This window comes from Thermobia domestica, chromosome 2 (genome assembly GCF_964235325.1).
Source record: "Thermobia domestica chromosome 2, izTheDome1.hap1.1, whole genome shotgun sequence".
Classification (NCBI taxonomy): Eukaryota; Metazoa; Arthropoda; class Insecta; order Zygentoma; family Lepismatidae; genus Thermobia; species Thermobia domestica.
The window spans coordinates 55806799-55829527 of NC_137455.1; the positions used below are offsets into that span (position 1 = coordinate 55806799).

A 22729-nucleotide genomic window follows, 5' to 3' on the forward strand; every position below is an offset into this window, starting at 1 on the left:
ACAGGGACACGAACACAGAAACATCGAGGACAGTTAAAATCACAAAGGCTTTCCCACCGGGAATCGAACCCGGGACCCCGTACACCAAAGGTGCACGTGCTGGCCACTAGACCAGCGGGGAGGGCACCACTGAGCCACCGTGACCCTCATGTTGGAAGGAGGTAAATAAGTGCTTTTCTGCATAACTTTGCAGGCTTGACAGAATATAAGAAGTGTAAAAATTAATATACATAACCCACTTCTCATTTTCTTTCATTAGACCTATTGTATACGAATAATGCATGACTGTTGTGATTTGAGGTAGAAAATGGAAACATTAGAAGAATTATCACGCAAAGAAATTCGATACGACACTTAGAAAATTGTAGCTGTATAAAATATTAAAATTCTGTAGAGGAAAAATCTACACTGTAGACATATTAATATTAATTCTCATTCTTTAATTTTAATGTTACTTTTGCACATAAAACAAATAAGTTTGCACCTGCCTGGATTCGATGGTCTAACATTTGATTCCACGTTAATTTTTTTTACATATTCAATCCAATAAAACTTAAAGAATGTACCCAACTGTTGTTGCACAAGCTTGATGTAACTTTCTGTTCTATTTTCTTGATAAATTCTTGCACATGCAAGAAATTTCATGGAAAAGCAGTACTGTACCTCTGACAACACCCACACATGTCTGACGCCACTTGTAAATAAGGAAATTAATTCACTATCTTCTTGTCTGCACAAATACATCAGGCACGTAATAATTAACGGCAATATCTGTGTAATGAGGACATAATTAATTAATTCCTTTTGTGTACTTGTAAAATTTCCGGAAATTTTGAACCTGTTGGTAAAAAATCGTTTTTTCCGATTTCTTTCCGGAAAATTTGGAAAAATTGGAAAAAATGAAAAATCTTTGTATTAGGTTAATTTTACTAGTAATGGAACCGTTTTGTCTTGAACAATGTAAGTTGAGAATGTAAGTCTGTGAAATTGTTTTGTCTTGAACAATGTCTTGAACAATGTAAGTCTGTGAAAAATGTAAGTTGAGAAATTTCAATATTGCGAATATTTAGAAAAGAAACATTCGAAAACAAAACTGTTGCATAAGTATTCTTGAAAATTAATAGTCTACACTCGTTTTCTTTATGTGCTTTTTAGCTGTTTATTCTTTGTTGTGCATATATTACAGAACTTATAGTTACACTCACACCTACCATGAAGCGTTTCTGTTGCAACAAATAGGTCTCTTGAACAAGGACGCCGATTTCTCTGTAAGTTTGGGGGGGCCCATTCAGATGCAGAAGACACATATGAGGGTTTTAAGACAAATTGCATTCATATAATAATGAAAGTGCCTATATTTGTAACAACTCTTGAACCACCAGACCGATCTTGATAAAATTTTCAACATAGTTGAGGTTTGGGCCTGGGATGGTTTCTATCATTTCACTTTGAAGGTGCAACTTGGAAGAAGGAAGGGGGGACATATATAAAAAAAATACCTATATTAGTGTCGAATCCATAGATTTCGGGGTCGCTGACATTTCCGATGCCGTTTAAATCAAAATTCAGCGCCGTTAACTTGGGGGCGGGGAGGAGGATATATATATATATATATATATATATATATATATATATATATATATATATATATATATATATATATATATACAGGGTGTGTCCAAAGTTCCCTGACATTGGGTAACTCAGTTATTATCAGAGTTACAACAAAATGTAAGAGGAAAAATCATATCCAAATATGATGTTTTCAATCTAAAGTAAAGGATTTTTTTTAATCGGACGAGCCGTTTGGACTGTACATTCTTTATGCGCCCAATGTTAAATGAAAATGCAACGTTGCCATTTATCTGGACCCACAGCATAAGTGAATGAAGTTATTGTCGTTCGCGGAAACTTGTCGATGGCCAGCCTCTGTTTCAAACAGTAACTTCATTCACTTATGTTGTGGGTCCAGGTAAATGGCAACGTTGCATTTTCATTTAACATTGGGCGCATAAACAATGTACAGCCCCAACGGCTCGTCCGATTTTAAAAAAATCCTTTACTTTAGATTGAAAACATCATATTTGGATATGATTTTTCCTCTTACATTTTGTTGTAACTCTGATAATAACAGAGTTACCCTATGTCAGGGGACTTTAGAGACACCATGTATATATACACACGTTCGACGATGAAGGATATTAGTGTCGAATCCATAGTTTTCGGGGTCGCTGAGATTAACAGTGACACTTCCAATGCCGTTTAAATCCAAATTCAGCCTTCATTAGTACTCCTAAAGGGGGAGGGTGACATATAAAAGTAACTGAAAATTACCGATACTAGTGTCGAATTCACAGCCTTTGGAATCCCTGAGTTTATTGGTAACAGTTTTGGTGCCCTTTATGTCCAAAACGAAACGTATTCTCCCAGGGTATTTTGCTAGTCTTTAATAAGAACGGACGGAAGTTTCAGATGTTAAATTCTTTAATATATTTCTCGCTGCTCAAATTTACGCACTTGTGTGGTGTGTGTATGTAAATAAGATCATCTCTCTTTTTGGGTTATTCGAAAAATATACAAATAAGAAAGGAGGATTTTTTGCCAGAAATGTGAAAACTAAAAAGTAAAATAAAACCTGTTGCTTTAAGTACTTTTTCTGCTAGCGAAATACATTGTATATATGCTGCAGACACGTTACAGCAAACCATATTAGCACCAGGCAAAGATATAGTTTTTAAATTATACATTATTTTCCGGTTTTTGCCAATATTTCTGAACAAAAGATTTTTTCTAATGGGTTCAAAATTTCCGGAAATTTTACACAGCACAAAGAAGATACGTATCTCCATATTTGATTTTAGCATACCGGTATTAACTAAAATGATTTTGGTCCCGTTATTATAACACTTTTCTGCCATAAAGAGGGAACTTCATAAGATTGCTTAAGATAATTTAACTGCGTCTATAATAATTAATTTAGCTAGGATTATATTTTAGAATCTTTTGTAGCCATAACTCCATTCTATCACGATGCTAATTAAAAGGAGTTGTGTACATATATTTGTTGCCACAAATTTCCCTATTCTAGTACAAGAAACGTTAAGTACTCAATGATCTTAACTGTAATCATTTTTAAAGCATAATGAAGTAAAATATTCGAAAATTTCAATTTTTCCCAAATTTTCCGTTTTTTTCCAAGCTCGGGAAAAAACGGTAAAAAAGTTTTTTACCCAAAATTTCCGTTTTTTTTTCAAGCCTTCACAACACTAGTGTAATATTTCCAAACCTAATTAGGGGTCAGAGTGGCTCAGTGATAAAGCATTCGTCTCTGGTGACAGGAGTTCGTGACTGGATCGCGAGACACGCGAGTTTGTGGCGGACGATATTGTGACCGTTTGTTTCCTACTTTCTCCCATGTTCATGTTCCACGAATTCTTCCATTATCATTCACTTTCAGTGGAAGTACACAACAAAATAAATTAGAAACTATTCTCGGTATTCAAATTTTTTACTACACTTCTACAAATCTTAATACACTCTCTTTATTCCTTAAAACTTCTGAAGATACATTAATAATAATTGTATTCCAGACCTGGAAATACATATAGTTGAGCCTAACAGAAAATTTGATATCAGGAATGAAAGCTATTTAATACATTTTCTTTGAATTATCAATATTCTATCAATTGTTAATTATCAAAAGTATTAAATAAAAATAAAAGTATCGCTCCTATACAAAAGTGAGTATATTTTAACTTTAGACTACAAAATATCTGGAGAAATAAGCATTGCACGGGTGCAAGTGTTTCAAGCCTTCCTCATTCTTCTATTGGTCAGTCCGTGTGCGTTTGGTGCACGTAGTCATTCGGTTCAATTCCTAGTGGTAGAACACAAAAATTAATTTCACAGTCATTCATTTTATTTACCATCTGTCTTCTTTACTCTAAACGGTATAATCGTGGGACATTAAACTAAAAAATACCAAGATTCATCAGTCTGTTGTTCAGAGCTAAAATTTTATAATGATTTATATATGTTGTTCATACTTAGCGTACCTTGTGAAGCTATGAAGGCACTATAAGAGCAGGAATAGATTCCCAGTGCCAGTTTGTTTCAGCTGGTTAAAATTAAGATATTTCACCATCAAATAATTTAGCTGTAGGTGCTTCATTACTAGGATATGACTGAATCAGTAGACCCCTACTTTCTAATGCTGACAACATGAAGATGACATTGCCGACTCTCACAAGACAGCCTGCTCCGAGGAGACCTTCTAAATGTCATCTTGATAATTTATTTTATTTTCAGGTTCAGTTGTTCAGAAGAATGAAGAAGCAAACAGGGATTTTGTTAGCATTTCTATCAACGATTGGAGCAGCACTTGCTGGAGTTAAGGGCGTAAAAATAGGTAAGCTACTATGCATTCGTGCAGGTGCAGGTTATAGTACTATAGTCTGGTGTACTATAGTATTCTTTAAAGATCTGGAGCACTGATTTAGGATGTTTCTTCCATAGACCCATGCCGATAGCCGGAATCATAATCAGTCTAGGATCAATTTTCGTCCTAAGGTCCTGGGAAAATTTTAAGACTGATTCCAGATCTTCCAAAAAGGATTCTTTGCTTGAGATTACGTGTCAAAATTTAGAGTTGTATTTGTTTGTACAATAAAGGATTTTTATTGATTTACCTTGTTCATTTAATAGTTCTAAATCGTTGAAATTCTATATTTCGAAAGTTTCGTGTGAGTGCGATTAATTTAGCGAAACCAGCAGGAAATATTTTTAAGGAAGGTTTGATGAAGTGCGGTACACATTGCCCTTCTTTTTTAATATCTATTAAATTGGGTTCAACAGCTAGGCACCTAGGACTTCGGTCTGGCCGCGCAGTGGGCGTATTCACTCCCTCAGAGAATGGGGGTTACATCGGTTAGGCGTGTCAGGATTAGGAGACAAATCCTGGCGGTGCACTTCGTGCACGAGGACTCGGGTCTAAATCGAGCAACTACGGGCGGGATGAAATAAATGATGCCCGTCCATCAAAGAGACCGAACGGTCGCGAGCATGCTCTCCAAGCATGCAATTAAGCGTGGCAATAGTAGACAACTAGCATCAACATGTCTACTGAACTATTGCACAAAGTGCCATAGGACTGACGTTACTCTTCCCGGCAATTGCTCGCACATGCACAAATGGATTTTTTTTTTTTCGAATCAACCTCGTATCATATCTTGCCTCTGGCTTTGTATGGCGTGGTTAGTGCTAACTCACGTTTCGTCCGTAAACAATACACCTGAATTGCTTAATATTCTTCGAATGCTTATGTTTTCATGTTATAATAACCTTCCTCTCAATCAAAACGGATCGGCACTTAAGAGATATGTCCTTCCTGCTGATCTAGTGCATAGCGTGTGTCTTTAGTGTGCACGTCGTCCCAGGTTCGATTTCGAGTGTAGAGCACAATAATTTGACTTAATAATCATTTATTTCCATTAATCGTCCGTCTCGTATAGAATAAAGTGTATAAGAGTGGGACGTTAACCTAAAATTTTCATTTTATTTTACTTACCGGATATTCCACACCAAGTAGCAGGTAATGCATCATCGACAGTGATACAGTAGACAGTTCATCATCCTCTGCTATAATACGATTTTATTTTACCTATTTTACAGCAGGCTAACGCAATTCCCATAATACTAGGACGACCTAGCGTGTTGTACTTAGTCTCGTACACCTTCCGTCCAAGCCTGCCATGTCTTTGGACCCATTGTTGGGTAAGTTACTTGTAAAAATGAAACGCGTTACAAGTTACTTTACTTTCTCTTAAAATGTAACGCGTTACTTGCAACAAAAAAGTAACTGTTACTTTACTTCGAAAGTAACGCGTTACTAACGCGTTACTTTTAGGTCCGAAACTTTAAAAGTGTAAAAAAAACGACTTCAATTTTCCGTACTACTATTACTACCGCTCTTATTATTATTATTATTATTATTATTGCACGTTCTGAATCGCTTTATGTAAATGCAAGGACAAATTTTTACTTGATATATGAACATTTTCATATAATGTAACATTGATAAAATGCCATACTGCGTTACTCGTAGGGATGGACACAAACGAGTTCGAGCGAGTTTTCTTTGAAACTCGATTCGACTAGAAACAGATATCTTTGAGCCCCACCCGAGAACTCGGCTCGAAAAATTTCCTCCAACTCGACTCGAATTGGGGTCAAGTTTCTAGTCGAGTCGAGCCAAATCCGGTATATTACATAGACAGTATATTACAGAGACAGTATAATTATTATCAATGACACTACTACTACTACTACTACAACTTTTATTATTATTATTATTATTATTATTATTATTATTATTATTATTATTATTATTATTATTATTATAACAATACTGTACATAAATATGAAAGATAGGCGGTTTGTATTTGAATACTTAAAAAACTAGTTGATTGCCAACCTCTGTAGTCGTGAAGCCTAGGAGTCAAGGACATTGTTCACTAGCTTCTAAATTTGGGTTGAGGGTCTAGGTTGAGTATTCGGGCTCGAGCCTAACACTGTTAAAAGTTATAGGGCACTGGCCTAATATCTTCAGAACTGCTCGGCCCGGGTTTAGAATTGTCAACGACTCGAGCAGCTCAGCTCACAGCTCATTCACTATCGACCCGAACCGAGAAGTGAGCCGAACAAATAGCTCACCCAACCGACTCGGCTAGAGACCTCGGCTCAGTTGAGCCGAACCGAGCAGATGGCTCATCCTACCAAGCCAGCTCGAGCCCATGGTTCACCCCAAGTGACCCGAGCCATCTTCTCAGTTGAGCCGAGCCGAGCTGAGCTTGTTATAAAAAATCTCTTGTGGTCTCGCTATCGAGACGAGACGAGATGCGAGCAATGTCCCCTTTCGTGAGCAACACTAAAAGTATTCCATATTACTGTTTAGCTTACATTTCTTCTGGCTTTCGCTTTCCAGTGTAATCAGGCCATGATTTCAAGACGAATTAAAACGAACGAGCCATTTATCAAACTCGACTGGACTCGAAACTCGACGCGAAAAACTGAATCGGCTCGAAACTCGACTTGAGGATATTACCTTTGACTTGACTCGAAACTCGACTTGAATTCGAGTCGAGTCGAATTTTAAGCTTGACTCGTGCTCATCCTTACGCGTTAGAAAAAATGGTTGCTTATTATTATTCTGCTAAATTAATTATATAATAATAACAATGTTGTTATGTAAAATTAAAAATACGGAATATAGAGAAACATTACACCACAACTAATAAAATAAGAAGACATGAACTGGGATGAATCAAAACTTGTCAGTAACTCTAAAATCGATACGTGCTTTCTAAAGCTAGTTTCAAACTCTATAATCAACGGGACTCTAGGATAAGCAAACTGATCTGAAAGAATTCCAATATTACATACCATCAGCAAACTATTTTCTAGTAATAAAGTAGGCCTGCTCATCAGAACACAGTTTATTCATATTAACCCCTTACTGTATATCGTTAATTATAGCACCCTAGTTATTGATAAATATTTTCTGCCGGGGCACTTCAGACACTTTTGGCGGTATTCAGAGAGAATTCGTTAATCGAAGTTTAGTCACAGACTAGTTAGTAGGCATACTAACTCTTTACTAAGGAAGGTGCACTTTATTGTATTCAGAGTCTACTTTAAGTACAACTGAAAAGATGATTTGGGTATGATTAACTTATATAACTCCAATGCATCGGGTGAGGAAAATAAATGTGACAACTACGGGAAAGTAGAAGAACGCATGCGTAGTCTGTAAAAATGAAAATATATGAAATAGGAAATGTTGTGTCGCACGCTAAACCGTGGGCAGTGTTGGGTAAGTTACTTGTAAAAATGTAACGCGTTATAAGTTACTTTACTTTCTCCTAAAATGTAACGCGTTAGTAACGCGTTACTTGCCCCCAAAGAGTAACTGTTACTTTACTTCGAAAGTAACGCGTTACTAGCGCGTTACTTTTAGGTCCGAAACTTTAAAAATGTGAAAAAAATTATGACTTCAATTAATAATAATAATAATAATAATAATAATAATAATAATAATAATAATAATAATAATAATAATAATAATAATAATAATAATAATAGTAGTAATAGTAACACTGTATATAAAAATGAAAGATAGGCGGTTTGTATTTGAATACTAAAAAAATAGCGATTGCCAACCTCGGCAGTCGTGAAGTCTAGGAGTCAAGGACATTGTTCACGAGCTTCTGAATTTGGGTTGAGGGTCTAGGTTGAGTATTCGGGCTCGAGCTAAACACTGTTAAAAGTTATAGGGTACTGGCCAAATATCTCGAAAACTGCTCGGCTTGGGTTTAGAATTGAGGGGCTTAGTGGAAAAGGGGCGTATCCCACATTTCTAACCGGCATAACCGTGGGACGTAAAACTCAAAATTTCATTTCATTCATTTCACATTTCAATGTTTTCGAGAAACAGAAGGTTTTGCGTTGCAACTGACAAAAGTTTTACTATGGAAGAAAGGTATATAAATATAACAATACATATTAGAAGAAGGTCTGATATGTTTCAGAAAAAATCACCATGCATCTTACTTCTTATCTTTAAAAAGAAATAAACATAAGTTATGCACATGATCATGGTTGCCAAACCAATATGAGTTTCTATATTAATGAATCAAAATGAAAGTTCCAATAGGCGAATATTGATGTAACATACAGAATAACACAAGTTAGACCATGTTCGTCTCTGTCAATAATGTTCACATACTCCACTCAGTGAAAAAATCACACATATTAGCGTCGCCACTCAAATAACATGGTTTCGAGAACAAAAATATTTCCTTCGTACGGCAGCACTCTAATATGCTAGAACCGTACACACTGTAAACACAACATTGCAGACGATTATAATATACATTATATTGCACAATAAACCATTGCCCAGGGCACAGTACTTGCGTCTCTGAAGAGATACTTCACTTCATACAATCACTCGATATCGCTACTGTCAATATCATCTACCCCTGCGTGGCTCGCAATATTCGTGCTGGATGGGTGGAATGTAGTTTAACATTAGATTATCATACTTAGGTTTCTGAATAGGTATTCCTTCCGGATCTTGGATACCAAAACCACATCTTGCAGAGAGCGCGGTTGTCCTCTTTCTCGCTGCAAACTTAGAGTAGTCCAAGGCTCACATGTCGAGTATATATATTTTACCTGGACTAGTTGGCTGCCTTTCAGAAATTTTATGTTAGACGCTGCTCTCATAGACTTTTCTATCTTATGTTTTCTTGCGAAATGTCAGAACAGATCGCAACGCTGATACAACCTTCATTTGTCATTTCGATGACTTGAAATGGTTTCTTTTTGCGTGCTGTCTTTATTAGAGTTGCCCATTGAGGGGGTGCACATAGATTGTGTTTTCCTCTTTGCTCTCTCAATAATACCGAAATCAGCATCGCAGGGGAGAAATGTGTGGCCAGGAATCAAACATCTATGTTCTATTGTCTGGAGGTCGGAGACGTCTAACAAATACAGGCAGAGTCCTATAATGACAGAATTTTTATTTTGCCCGACGCACGAATCACAACACACTATTAAATCACGCCTGTTGCGAATATCCTCTGGTAGGTGCATCATCACTCGAAGAATACAGCTTCCAACTTCATCACTACCACGAGAAGCGACAGATTCTGCCCAGACACACGTAACTACAGAATCATCATGACAGAAATGGAATCCAAAACAATATGTCCACAACTGCCGCAAATAGAAAACAGTTTCCGTGCTTATCATCGGTGTTGGAAGTGCTTGTTCCAGATCCACAGCAATAACTATAGTGCTGCTGTTAATGTATTTGCATTCCTGTTTTGCATTTCTCAAAAGATTGGTAGGCTGCTTCGGCTTTACGAGTGTGTATATGATATTCAGATGGTCTAGGTTGTACGCGCAGCATCGAATCACAAGTTTTACATGTATCGGTGCTTGGCATTTTAAATGCGATGTTAAATTCATTATTAAATACATACCGATATATATGTAATTTCACTGGACCGATTTCTCTTTCTTTACATTGTTCTACATACAAATCGTACATTTGTTGCACAAAATGCACCGAAACTATATATGAATGTTCAGGGTTTGCAGCTCTGCTGTAGTGAGAACGGTATCTTGGAAACGAACTAATATGACTCCTGACAATATCTAGTTTTTCTTCCGAAATAGCATGGGGGCGGTTGTGATGTTTACGTCGACGGTCCTCTTTGGGAGAATGCAACGGTTTGGCAGGCATATCATTCGTATGTGTTCTCGATTCACCACGGGCGGTACGCAGTCTACGTTCAGTGATACCATGGGCATTGCAGAATGCTCGCTTGCATACATTAACTTCCATTCCTGATGAACGAAGAACATAATGAAAAGTATTGGCGCGCCTGGAGACATTTACACTTTTCCTGTCTTTAATGTTCACATTCCTGTCACACGTTCACATTCTGACCTCCTGATGAGCCCAAATAGATAGTCATTTTGCGTGTTGAAATCTTGCATGTTGTAAAACGAAATGAAACTATTATCTTTGGTTTCAGAATCGATATCCTTCATATATCTACACCACTCAGTTTTACAACACCTCACATCACTTCGCATTTTATTCGGTACTTCCTTACCTGTGCGTCCAACGTAGCTTTTTCCTGCATATCTCTTACGCTTACGTTCATTATCCTTCCGTCTGCCTTCGTTTCGTTGTCATTTCGTAGTTTAACAGGCGAATTTCCCAGACTGGAATTAATTTCAACGTCTTACACAGCAGCCATTATTACTTTCAACAGCAACTTGTATCAGCGGTCACACTTGGCTGATTTCTAGACTCACAACCAATGACATATAGTGTTATATTACCACAAACTCACAATGTAGCTGGAAGCGGGATACGTCATTTTTCCACTCAAGAGTTGTAGCTGAAAGGGGATACGTCATTTTTCCACTAACATTTTTGACACAAATATTTCCTCATTTTCGTCCTACGCTTATGGATTCCACAGTATAAGGTGCCGAGTCATAACACTTCTTCTCAATATACCGGATAGTTCCATGTATCCAAATATGTACATATCTCGATTTTCCAAATTTTGTGGGATACGCCCCTTTTCCACTAAGCCCCTCAATTGTCAACGACTTGAGCAGCTCGACTCACAGCTCATTCACTATCGACCCGAACCGAGAAGTGAGTCGAGCCAACAGCTCATCCAACCGACTCGGCTAGAGCCCTCGGCTCAGTTGAGCCGAACCGAGCAAATGGGTCATCCCTACCAAGCCAGCTCGAGCCCATGGTTCACCCCAAGTGAGCCGGCTCGAGCCATCTTCTCAGTTGAGCTGAGCCGAGCTGAACTTGTTATAAAAAATCTCTTGTGGTCTCGCTATCGAGACAAGACGAGATGCGAGCAGTGTCTCCTCTCGTGAGCAATACTAAAAGTATTCCATATTACTGTTTAGCTTACATTTCTCACGGTTTTCGTTTTCCAGTGTAATCAGGCCATGATTTCAAGACGACTTAAAACGAATAAGCCACTTATCAAACTCGACTGGACTCGAAACTCGGCGCGAAAACTGAATCGGCTCGGAACTCGACTCGAGGATATCACCCTTGACTTGACTCGAAACTCGACTTGAATTCGAGTCGAGTCGAGTTTTAGCTTGATTCGTCCTTATCCCTATGCGTTAGAATAAATGGTTGTTTATTATTATTCTGCTAAACTAATTATATAATAATAACAATGTTGTTATGTAAAATTAAAAATACAGAATATAGAGAAACATTACACTACTCTATAATCAGCGGGATTCTAGGATAAGAAAACTGATCTGAAAGAACTCCTATATTACATACCATCAGCAAACTATTTTCTAGTAATAAAGTAGGCCTGCTCATCAGAACACAGTTTATTCATATTAACCCCTTACTGTAAATCGTTAATTATGGCACCCTAGTTGTTGATAAATATTTTCCGCCGGGGCACTTCAGACGCTTTACTTTTAAATTCTGTCCACCATCATCCTCAGCTCTTAAGAAAAAAGTATTCTTTCAAATGTTCGAACGGTAAAATATTTTCGTTCTCCATCTTTATAAAAACAACACCAATCAAAGTAAAATAAACTACCGGTATCATTGCACTCCTAGTTCACTCACTGAATGTATTGATTTGGAGCTGTCAAAATCTACGACAAAATCTTCCAGGTGCTTGCTATCAGTACACGTGATTTTCCTAAGACTGTCCTCATCTTCAAAAAACAGCAAGTGGCACTACGAACTTATATGTTTCTGTGTATGTATGTGACTGTCGGTCACTGACATACATAGTTCATGTTCGATTGTTTCATTCTGAGAAATTCACTTACAGGAAAGAAACATTTGTTTCCGAAAAAAAATACATATATTGTAGTTGATCATCCGAAATGTAACGCGAAAAAAATAACGCAAACTAGGTACGTTACTTAAAAATTTCTAACGCGTTACAGTTACAGTTACTTTGAAAAAATGTAACGCGTTACTAGGAAACGTTACTTAAAAAGTAACGCGTTACAAGTAACGCGTTACTTGCGTTACGTTACTTCCCAACACTGACCGTGGGTAAAAGATTAGCTTCTGCTCTAGATTAATTAGTCACATGTGATTAACTTCGACAAATACTACATCCTAATGTGAGACTCTGAATAAAATTTTGATAACCATCCGTTAGTCAACCTCGTAGTATGACGTTAATCAGACATCAAAACGACTCTGCATAAGGCCCTTTACTTTTAAATTCTGTCCACCATCATCCTCAGCTTTTAAGATAAAGGTGTTCTTTGAAATGTTCGAACAGTAAAATATTTTCGTTCTCCATCTTTATAAAAACAACACCAATCAATTAAAATAGACTACCGGTATCATTGTACTCCTAGTTCACTCACTGAATGTATTGATTTGGAGCTGTCAAAATCAACGAGAAAATCTTCCAGGTGCTTGCAATCAGTACACGTGATTTCCCTAAGGCTGTCCTCATCTTCCAAAAACAGCAAGTGGCACTACGAACTTATCTGTTTCTCTGTGTGTCTGTGACTGTCGGTCACTGACATACGTAGTTCATGCTCGATTGTTTCATTCTGAGAAATTCACTTACAGGAAATAAACATTTGTTTCCGAAGAAAAATATACATATATTGTAGTTACTCATCCGAAAAGTAATGCGAAAAAAGAAACGCAAACTAGATGCGTTACTTAAAACTTTGTAACGCTTTACCGTTCCACTTACTTTGGAAAAAATGTAACGCGTTACTAGGAAACGTTACTTAAAAAGTAACGCGTTACTTGAGTTACGTTACTTCCCAAAACTGTCTGGACCTAAACCCTATCAAGTATGTGTAGGACATTTTGGGACGGCGCCTGATGCTAGTCAGGCTACGGCGGCAACCGTCGTCCAGCAACACCAAGGTCTACCGCGAGCGTGGAATACCATAACCCACACAAACATTCAGCATCTGCATAACCTATTGTTTACCCGAACACTGTTTATTTGTCCGCTCAGGGTGGTTAAACATGTTATTAGTGTTAGTACTACTTTTCTGAAGACCCCATATAACATGTTTGGGACGTTCCATAAACGTCAGGTTAGAATCATTGCCATAATTTTTTCTTCTGTATAAATATTGATAATATCCGCGAATTTCCACTAGATTACAGTATTGCCAAAACGTTGACATAAGTTGTTAAACAAGAGGTGAAAAAATTCCAATTTTGGGTGAAAAGTAGCTAAAACTCATTCGTACTCCTTTAGAGTTTCACGGTTTCCATTGGTATTATTAGTATTAAATTAACACTTTAAGTTGCACTTCTACAGCTAATTGCCTTGCTGTCGTTAATGCTGTATTACTTATGCTTGTTAACGGAAGCTCATCAAACTAGACATTGAAGATTTGAATTGTTCTCCATTAGAGGACAAAGGGTAACAGAAAGAGAACGTATTGTGAATGGTTGATCAACTTGTATAGTGGTGCAACTCCTCGTCGGTTCCACTGTTTAAAAGAAACAAAAAGATAGAAAAGAAACATACCAAAATACTGGAAGTGAAAGAAAGGGCTTGATTACGGAATGACAAGTTCACAGCACGCAAGTCGCTAGATTTGTAATTATAAGTGAGTCGTTAAATCATCATTAAAGAATCACCAAAAAAGTCACCAATTGGATTTTTTTTTTGTGGCTATCTTAGAAATCGAATCCCTCCACCTAGGTTTAGCGACTTTTTCCCTAAATTGACAACATTGAGTAAATATTCTTAAATGTTTCCACGCTGTATAAGCATAAGCATATTTAAATCATAGACTATTTTGTACTCGTAGTATTCACCAATTGAATATAATTTCAAAATTCGGGCAGTCCATTTCCACTTACTTTCCTCTCCTCTCTGTTTTAACGTGTAGATTCGTATTAAATGTAGTCACGTGTACAACAGAACTTCTGATGTATATCAAATCTTGCTCTATTTCATGTCACAGAGCGAAAGTGTGAATATTACGAGGAGTGATCAGAAAGTAAGGTTACAAAGCCTGCAGTGAAACATGTATACATTATTTCACACAACCAATACAGCCAACAAATAGTACATACCAGGGGTGTAGCCAGCAGGTTTATGTAGGAGGGGCCCGTCGTTTTTCAGGGGGGGCAGCTACAAAGCCAAAAGAAATCATGTTGCAGCTAGTGTTTTCGAGGCCTGAAAAAAAGGAAAATTTCGGTTTCCTTAGGGAAACTAAAAAACACTGGTTTCTAGCTTATTATTATTATTATTATTATTATTATTATTATTATTATTATTATTATTATTATTATTATTATTATTATTATTATTATTATTATTATTATTATTATTATTAGCTTTTTCTCCATAAATTATATTGCAGGTAGTTTTTATTATGTTTAACCAATAATTACTGTCCCGGACCAAACATACCTTTGTGCATAACTGTTTTAGTTTAAGCCCTTGTACACAGGCCCTCAATCTACATAAAGCTGATTTTCTTTCAAATTTCACTTATTTTCTTTAAGAGTTCCTGAAAAATATATTTATTTATTATTCGTGACTAAAAGAAGAAACATAATTATTTTATTAACATCTATGTCTCATTTCTTGTTCTAGGGGCTGTCCACATATTACGTAACGCTATTTTTGACCAATTTTTACCCCCTCCCTCCTGCTTGTCACATTTCGTAACGCAAGGCCGAACTCCTCCCCTTTGTTATGTAACACTTTTTGATTTTTGTTTTTTCACTAGCAGCGTTCACCCCGCTTCGCTGCGGTCACCCCGGAACGCAATAAACTTTGTTACTTAGGTAATTTTTACTTTTTCGCTTTCAAGTGATATGATAAAAACCATAGAAGATTGCAGTAAATGTTAACATTATATCGCCTGTCATTTATGTTAACCCGCCGCGCTTCGCTGCGGTCACCCCCGAACGCAATAAACTTTGTTACTTAGATAATTTTTACTTTTTCGCTTTCAAGTGATATGATAAAAACCATTATAACGCCTGTCATGTATGTTAACCCGCCGAGTGACACGGTCATGCGGGTTGCATATAAATACGTTTATTTTTATACCTATGATGAACTAACAAAGGATTTGTACGTAATGGACACCTGAATGGTCAATTATCTCAAGACACTGGTAATTGAAAATTAAAGTGATATGATAAAAACCATCTAGGGTCCAAATCCTAATAACCCCCCAAAAATAAAAGAAATTGGTTCAGCCGTATTAGCGTGATGAGCGGACAAAGGATTTGTACGTTCTCTTTTATATATATAGATTATTTTGATTATTTTAGGGGTTACTACAATAAAAAAAGCTATTTTTAATGGTAGAACTTTTTATTACAAAATGCTTATATTATTGTGAATATATTTGTAGCGTTTTTCGCCAACAAATCAAAGTATTAGAAAATGGTAGACTCGTAATAATGTTTTATCCCCATAAGTTTGTTTAATTAACCAATCCTAATTCTTCAATACTACTGTCGTTTCCCCAAGGAGATCGCACCTATCATTTTAGGTCACTGGTGATTGGCAATGAGAAAGTACTGCGGAAGATACAGTTAAAACAGGATGTAAAGAAATAACATCGAACCTCTTCTTCCGAGATCCAGGATGCTTCGTGCATTTGAAGTTCGCCAGTGTCAATGATGCAAATTTCTGTTCCTCCTCGACCATAGATTCGAAGTGGCTGAACACGTGAAGGAGCAGGACATCTCGTTTGTGAACAAGTTTTCGAGCATCTTCTTTGGACTTCGGACTTCAGTTTACTACTTTACTTTACTTCGGACTTTTTTTTCCTAAATCAGTGCGAGAATGCGAATAAATTCGATTTTTTCAGAAATATTCAAATCCAAAAATAATAATAATAAAAGTAGTACGACATTAATATCCGACGAATCAGGTTTTTAATATCCTTAGGTCTGTAAATCGTGCATCGTTCCGTCGCGGAAAATATTACTTCACGAAAAAAATGTTTCTTCTATTTCACATGCGAAACTTCTTCGAAGAAAAGAGTGGGTAATGATTCGAATCAGAAGTTTTAAATAATATTCTCAAAAATAGCGAAAGAATTTTAAAGCGGTGATTACGACCACTAACAACTAACTCCAGAAAAGCGTGTGGCGTGAATGCAATGCCGCGATAGCCACAAAACGGAGTTTTATTGTATTGTAATACACACAGGGTTCTTCACCAGTCATGCTGGTGTCTAGTGCGTCTTCGTATCCCTTCTGTAAGATTCAATTTATATAGGCTATAGTTCGCAACTTTTCAAAATAATGGAAATATTTATCTATCTATATATCTATATATACACGGTGAACGGTAACTACGTGGACGAACTTGGACGGGCGATAGTACATCTTAAAAAAAGCAAAAAAGTCCTAGTGAACATGGGGGAAATTCCGTTCCGTTTAGGAATGACAGAGTGTTGAAAGCGTGGGAACATGAACTTCAGAGGCCAACAGATTAGAAACAACACGTCGTAGAGAGTGTGATTAAAAACGTCACTTAGAAAGTCGTACCTATTCTATTGAAAAATGCATATTTGAAAACGGAGCAACGTGTGCGCACGGGATTAACAACGTGTGACGCTTCTTTCCTTTACAGCATGTCCGGGAATCCCTCCGTTCCTTTGGGGAATCCCGTGCGCATGCATAGCAATTAGTACCATTGTTTTATGGTAGTATTTATAGTACATTGTTGAAACGTTTGTCTTAAAAGTGTCAAATATGAATCGCAGTAAATTGTTTAATCTGCTGCAAAAATAAATAAATAAATAAACCATACTGTTTTCCGATTGGTATAAGGAGATACCATACTATTTTTCGATTGGTATGGTAAAATAGTACTTTTCCATACTATTTTACCGTAAATTATTAATTATATAAACTTTGTTATTTTTAAGTGACTGAAGACAAGTTATCTTACAATGATGTTTGAAAAGCTAATCATTTGGGGGGATCAAGAAATCATTGGGGGGGGCTGGCCCCGATGGGCCCCCCGTGGCTACACCCCTGGTACATACATTAGATTATATTTCGACATAGTCTCTTTAGCCGTTGAGGCACTTGTCACATCGTGGGGGGAGTCTGAAGATTCCCCCGCCTGGTAAAAATCTTGTCCTTGTGTATTCAGCCACGTTGTCACGAAGTATTTCACTTCCTCGTCTGAAGTAAAGCGACGGCCTCCTAGGTGTTCCTCCAAGTGCGGGAACAGATAAAAGTCTCTTGGAGCAAGGTCCGGACTGAAGGGAGTGTGGTCGATGATGTCCCAGCGAAACTGCTTCAACAGCGTGGTCGTCTTCTGGGCTGCGCTCCTCGTCGGTGACGTTTTCTCTACCAGTCGCAAACTGCGACATCATTCTGCGACAAGCTGACGAGAAATTACAGTCTCTCCGTAAATCTCTACCAGCTGCCGGTGAATTTCAGACACGGTTACCCATAGAAATCGAATAACTGAGCGGACTTCTTCGCGAGACTAGTTTTCCAAATGAGTCAGTATTTGTACAACTAGCGCCGTAGGTGGCGGATGGTTGAAACTCTGCACAGTTGCCAACTTCATGTATTAAAATTACCACACACTCCTCATTCCTCTATAACAGATGAAACTCCAGAAATATCGATCGGCCTTGTAACCTTAGTTTCTGACCCATCCTCGTACATCCTAGGACTTGCTCAGTAGTGAATATTATATTTGCTATTTGTAAAAATGTTTGGAAAGGAAATTGACACATTTTGGAGCCATGTTTCAGTTGCATAATTTAAAAAGCAGTAAGATTAAGCACCGTAGAAACAAACTCGTTCGACATTGAATCGTTTCTTGTATCAATCCAATTCAACCAAGACTGTTACCATCTTCATTCTAGCTTTACATTATGCTCTCATTCATTTTCCTGATCTATTAGTTAAGAATCCTATTAAGAATTCCTAATACGAGTGCAAGTCAGAAAGTAAGTTTCCCATCTCAGATATGTTGTTGATACTAGACATAAAGAGAAATACAGGTACAGTGAAGGTATATCCTTGCTGTTTTGCGACGTAATCATCTCTGTTGAGGTACCTGTCTATGTGGAAAACCCATTTGTTGAAAACCTGGCCATAGAAGATGGAGTCCTTAGCATGAAGGCATGTTTGGATCACATGCTTGACGTCATCATATGATGTGAGTTCTTTGCTACACAGATATTCTTTCATTTTGGGGAAAACATGAAAATCGGACGGGGGCAGATTCGAACTGTCCAGTGAATGTGAAAGAATTTCCCAGCTCCACCGTTACAAAAAACTCACTCTCATGAGCTGTATGCGGGTGCGTATTGTCATGGAGAAGTGAACCATCTTACCTAGTAGCTGAGGTCTTTTGCGTTGAGCAGAGCTCTTTAGTTTCCGAAATGTTTCCTGTTACGTCTCAGTATCACAGTTTGATTAGAGGCTCAAAAGTCCACCAGGAACACACCATGGATATCGCAAATGACCGTTGCCGTCAGTTTGTCAGTGCTGATGATGTCTTGAATATTTTAAATGACGAAGATCCTGAGTGTCTTTATACCATAAGTTGCGTTTTTGACTCCGGGTAGTACTGGTTCGTCCTCAATAATAATTTGGCTCAGAAAATCCTCTTCATGTTCATTAAAGCAGAGGAGATGTGAGAGGGGTTTAACCAAATTTTTTGGTGGTCGCCTGTCAGTTATTGCGGAACCCAACTGTTGCACACTTTCCTAAACGTTCGTGGACAATTTCCAATATTATGTTACATGACAAATTAAACTATACTTCCAACTCTGCAAGTGATATTTAGCGATTCGCCTGTGCAGCCTCTACAAGTTCAGAGAGGAGCTGTGCTGTCGTACGAGTACATCCACTCTTTTGTTCATCTTGCACACTCAAACGCCACTGAATTTCCAACAACATTTACACTCATGTTTCACTTTGCAATTGTTTACGAATTGAACTAAATGTGTCTCTTTTGCCCACAAAAAATGAATAATAGATCGGACATCTTCTAGCTTCACACGAGAACGGGGTAACAGTTTTATGTACGACTTATCCAGGACATGTGAAGCATTGAATTTGATTCTGCTGTCTCAAAGCAGTCTCAGTTAAGTAGCAACTTTCTACCTGCTAGATAAGATATACATTAGGGAACCATACTTTCTGACTTTTCATTGTACATAGTCTAATTTCAAGTTAGAGAAGACTTGAAAGATGCGATTAAGTTTGATAATAAAAGCTTTTTGAACGCAAATAGGTACTGATTTGTTTAGAAATTAAGGAAAAATACTTAAAACTTACTTTATAAATCTTCATATTTCTCTCCCTTTTTAATTACGTTCTCTATTTTTCTCCAGGAACTTCACCTGAAGATTTTCCATGTCCATCAGAAGGGTTCTTTCCACATCCTACAATATGCAGTAAATTTTATCGTTGTGTAAATCAAGGAGGACCCTTAACTATTTTCCATTTCGATTGTGGACCTGGAACAGTGTTTGATACACGTTACGATGTTTGCAACTATCACCACAATATTCCCCCTCGACCAGGTTGTGGTAACGTTACAGACTCTGTAGATTCTGACCCTGATGTACATGAAGAAACAACTCCATTCACTGAAATAGATGCGCCAATTGAGCCAGATGAATTACCTAGTTTTCTTCTTAGTGAAGGAGAAAACCAGCCACCAGAATTCATTCCAGCTGGAAATCTGCCAAAAACATCAGAAGAATTTCCAGAAGGAAATATACCAGAGAAATCAGGAGCACCAGGGTTCCCATGTCCATCAGAAGGGTTCTTTCCACATCCTACAATATGCAGTAAATTTTATCGTTGTGTAAATCAAGGAGGACCCTTAACTGTTTTCCATTTTGATTGTGGACCTGGAACAGTGTTTGATACACGTTACAATGTTTGCAATTATCTCCACAATATTCCCCCTCGACCAGGTTGTGGTAACGTTACAGACTCTGTAGATTATGATTATGATGTACATGAAGAAACAACTCCATTCACTGAAATAGACGTGCCAATTGAGCCAGACGAACTACCTAATTTTATTCCTAATGAAGGGGAAAACCAATCACCAGAATTCATTCCAGCTGGAAATTTACCAAAACAAACATCAAAAGAATTTCCAGAAGGAAATATACCAGAGGAATCAGGAGCACCAGTGTTCCCATGCCCTTCAGAAGGGTTCTTTCCACATCCTACAATATGTAGCAAATTTTATCGTTGTGTAAATCAAGGAGGACCCTTAACTATTTTCCATTTTGATTGTGGACCTGGAACAGTGTTTGATACAGGTTACAATGTTTGCAATTATCGCCACAATATTCCCCCTCGACCAGGTTGTGATAACGTTTTAGGTTATGATGATTCCGATTATGATATACATAAACAAGACCCTTCGAAAGAAATACCTTCATTTCCTGGAGGATTTCAATCACAGAAATCAATAGCTCCAGCAGAACCTAACCCAGCTCTTCCAAATAATTGTGATGAACCATCTCCAGAAGCAGGAGCTGCTGATAGTCAACACTCGAAAGAGAATGATTTCCAGAAACAAAAATTCGAGCAAAATCAACAAGTTTTCAGCTACCAGCAACCAGTGCAACAACCTTCTTTTTATAATCCTTCCAATGAGATAGAAAGCACAGAAGCAAAAACTAAAAATACATCAAAGCAGAACCAAGGACAAATAATACATGGATATAAGTCCTATCAATGTCCAACGCAAGTTGAAAATATAGATATTCGTGTGCTAACAGACCAAAATAAAGGGTAAATTACTGACAAGTAACCTAATTTAAAGTTTTAGCATGTTACACAATTAAATTTAATATAAATTTTCTAGTTTTTCTTTGGATTGTAATAAAATAAACAAATATTGGATAAGCTTTACACTAGTACATTGATCAGAAATAAATTGTTCATTTATATTTATTTATTTTCATTTATGAATCTTCCAGATATAGCCTATGAGGCTAATCTCGAAATGGGAAAGGTAACAGAAGATAATTTGTCAGAGGCTCCTTATTAGCTTGTTGAAACTGAGAAAAATCCTAGAAAATCTTCAGTCGGGATTTGAACTCTGCATAGTAGAACAACACAGGGATTGGAGATAAGATTAAGCATATTTCTTGGGAAACGATTTTCAGATCAAGAAACTGTTTCTCGCTATATCCTATAGCTTCTGTTCTATAAGGATAAAAACAAATCTGAAGTTGTAGTAGATTTCAACTACTTCCGGTTTCATAGAGTAATAATTGCAAAAAAAAAGTATATTGTTGAGTGCTGAATCCATATTAAAAACTATTACTCAATATCTTTTATCGTTTTTGCTATATTGCGATTAAGATTGAAGCAAGAAATGTAGATTTATATAACTTGCGTTCGGAATAAAGCGATAAGGATGGCGATTGAACTTATTGTTGATATCTTGAATCGACATCAGAAAACAGTTTTCCCGTTATTGTTAACTGTTTTCATTCTGATACCTGTCTTCAGATGCATATTGCGAGAGACCTGCACGGGCCGAATTTTTCGGCCCGAGCCCAATCTAGTCCGAAAGTATGTAGGCCCGGCCCAGCCCGGACCCGAAAAGTTTTGGAGATTTTCGGCCCGAGCCCGGCCCGGCCCGATAAGTTTTTAAAAATTCTTGGCCCAAGCCCGGCCCGGGCCCGATAAATTTTCGAAGTTTCATTTTGTAACATTTTCACGGGCACACTTCTTCAACGTTTGCCTTTATTCTAATTATCATTTAATGAATGTCAATAATTATTAAAGAATTGCAATTACTCGGCCCTAGCCCGGCCCGACCTGAAGAGAAATCAGTGTCGGCCCGCCCAAGCCCGGCCGGCCCAAAGAAATAATAGAGTCGGCCCGGCCCGTGCAGGGCTCTATATTGCGGCCCTAGATCTATACTTATCCATAGCACAATTCGCAAGTCTAAAAACTGTGTTAATACAGTTCTGTATTTTAACGTATTTTAAGTCTTTGTGTACTTGTGAATTGTGTTTAAAGTGGCTATTTACAGAGTAACTTGTGTGTGAATTTCTACTCGAGGATACTTGAGTGTTTTTGTTTTAGAACCAGCTTTCCTTTTTAAAGATAATAGCATCCCAATTCCTTTTTTACACTTCAGCAACCCAGAAC

The 22729-nt window shown here is 37.4% G+C and overlaps 1 protein-coding gene across 1 annotated transcript; it reads left to right on the plus strand.

The window, feature by feature from the left end:
* Positions 1–4312: 4312 nt before the first annotated feature.
* Positions 4313–21489, plus strand: LOC145679680 (uncharacterized). Its single transcript, XM_081750254.1, has 2 exons — positions 4313–4408; positions 19930–21489. Exons 1-2 carry the CDS (start codon positions 4327–4329, stop codon positions 21357–21359), a joined length of 1512 nt encoding a protein of 503 aa, XP_081606380.1. The 5' UTR covers positions 4313–4326; the 3' UTR covers positions 21360–21489.
* Positions 21490–22729: the final 1240 nt, after the last annotated feature.

What these genes read in the sequence shown, in the direction of transcription:
- LOC145679680 (XM_081750254.1), top strand. Translation starts at nt 4,327, where the DNA reads ATGAAGAAGCAAACAGGGATTTTGTTAGCATTTCTATCAACGATTGGA. An exon ending in AGTTAAGGGCGTAAAAATAG is followed by an intron (nt 4,409 to 19,929) that starts GTAAGCTACTAT and finishes ATTTTTCTCCAG; the next exon opens with GAACTTCACCTGAAGATTTT.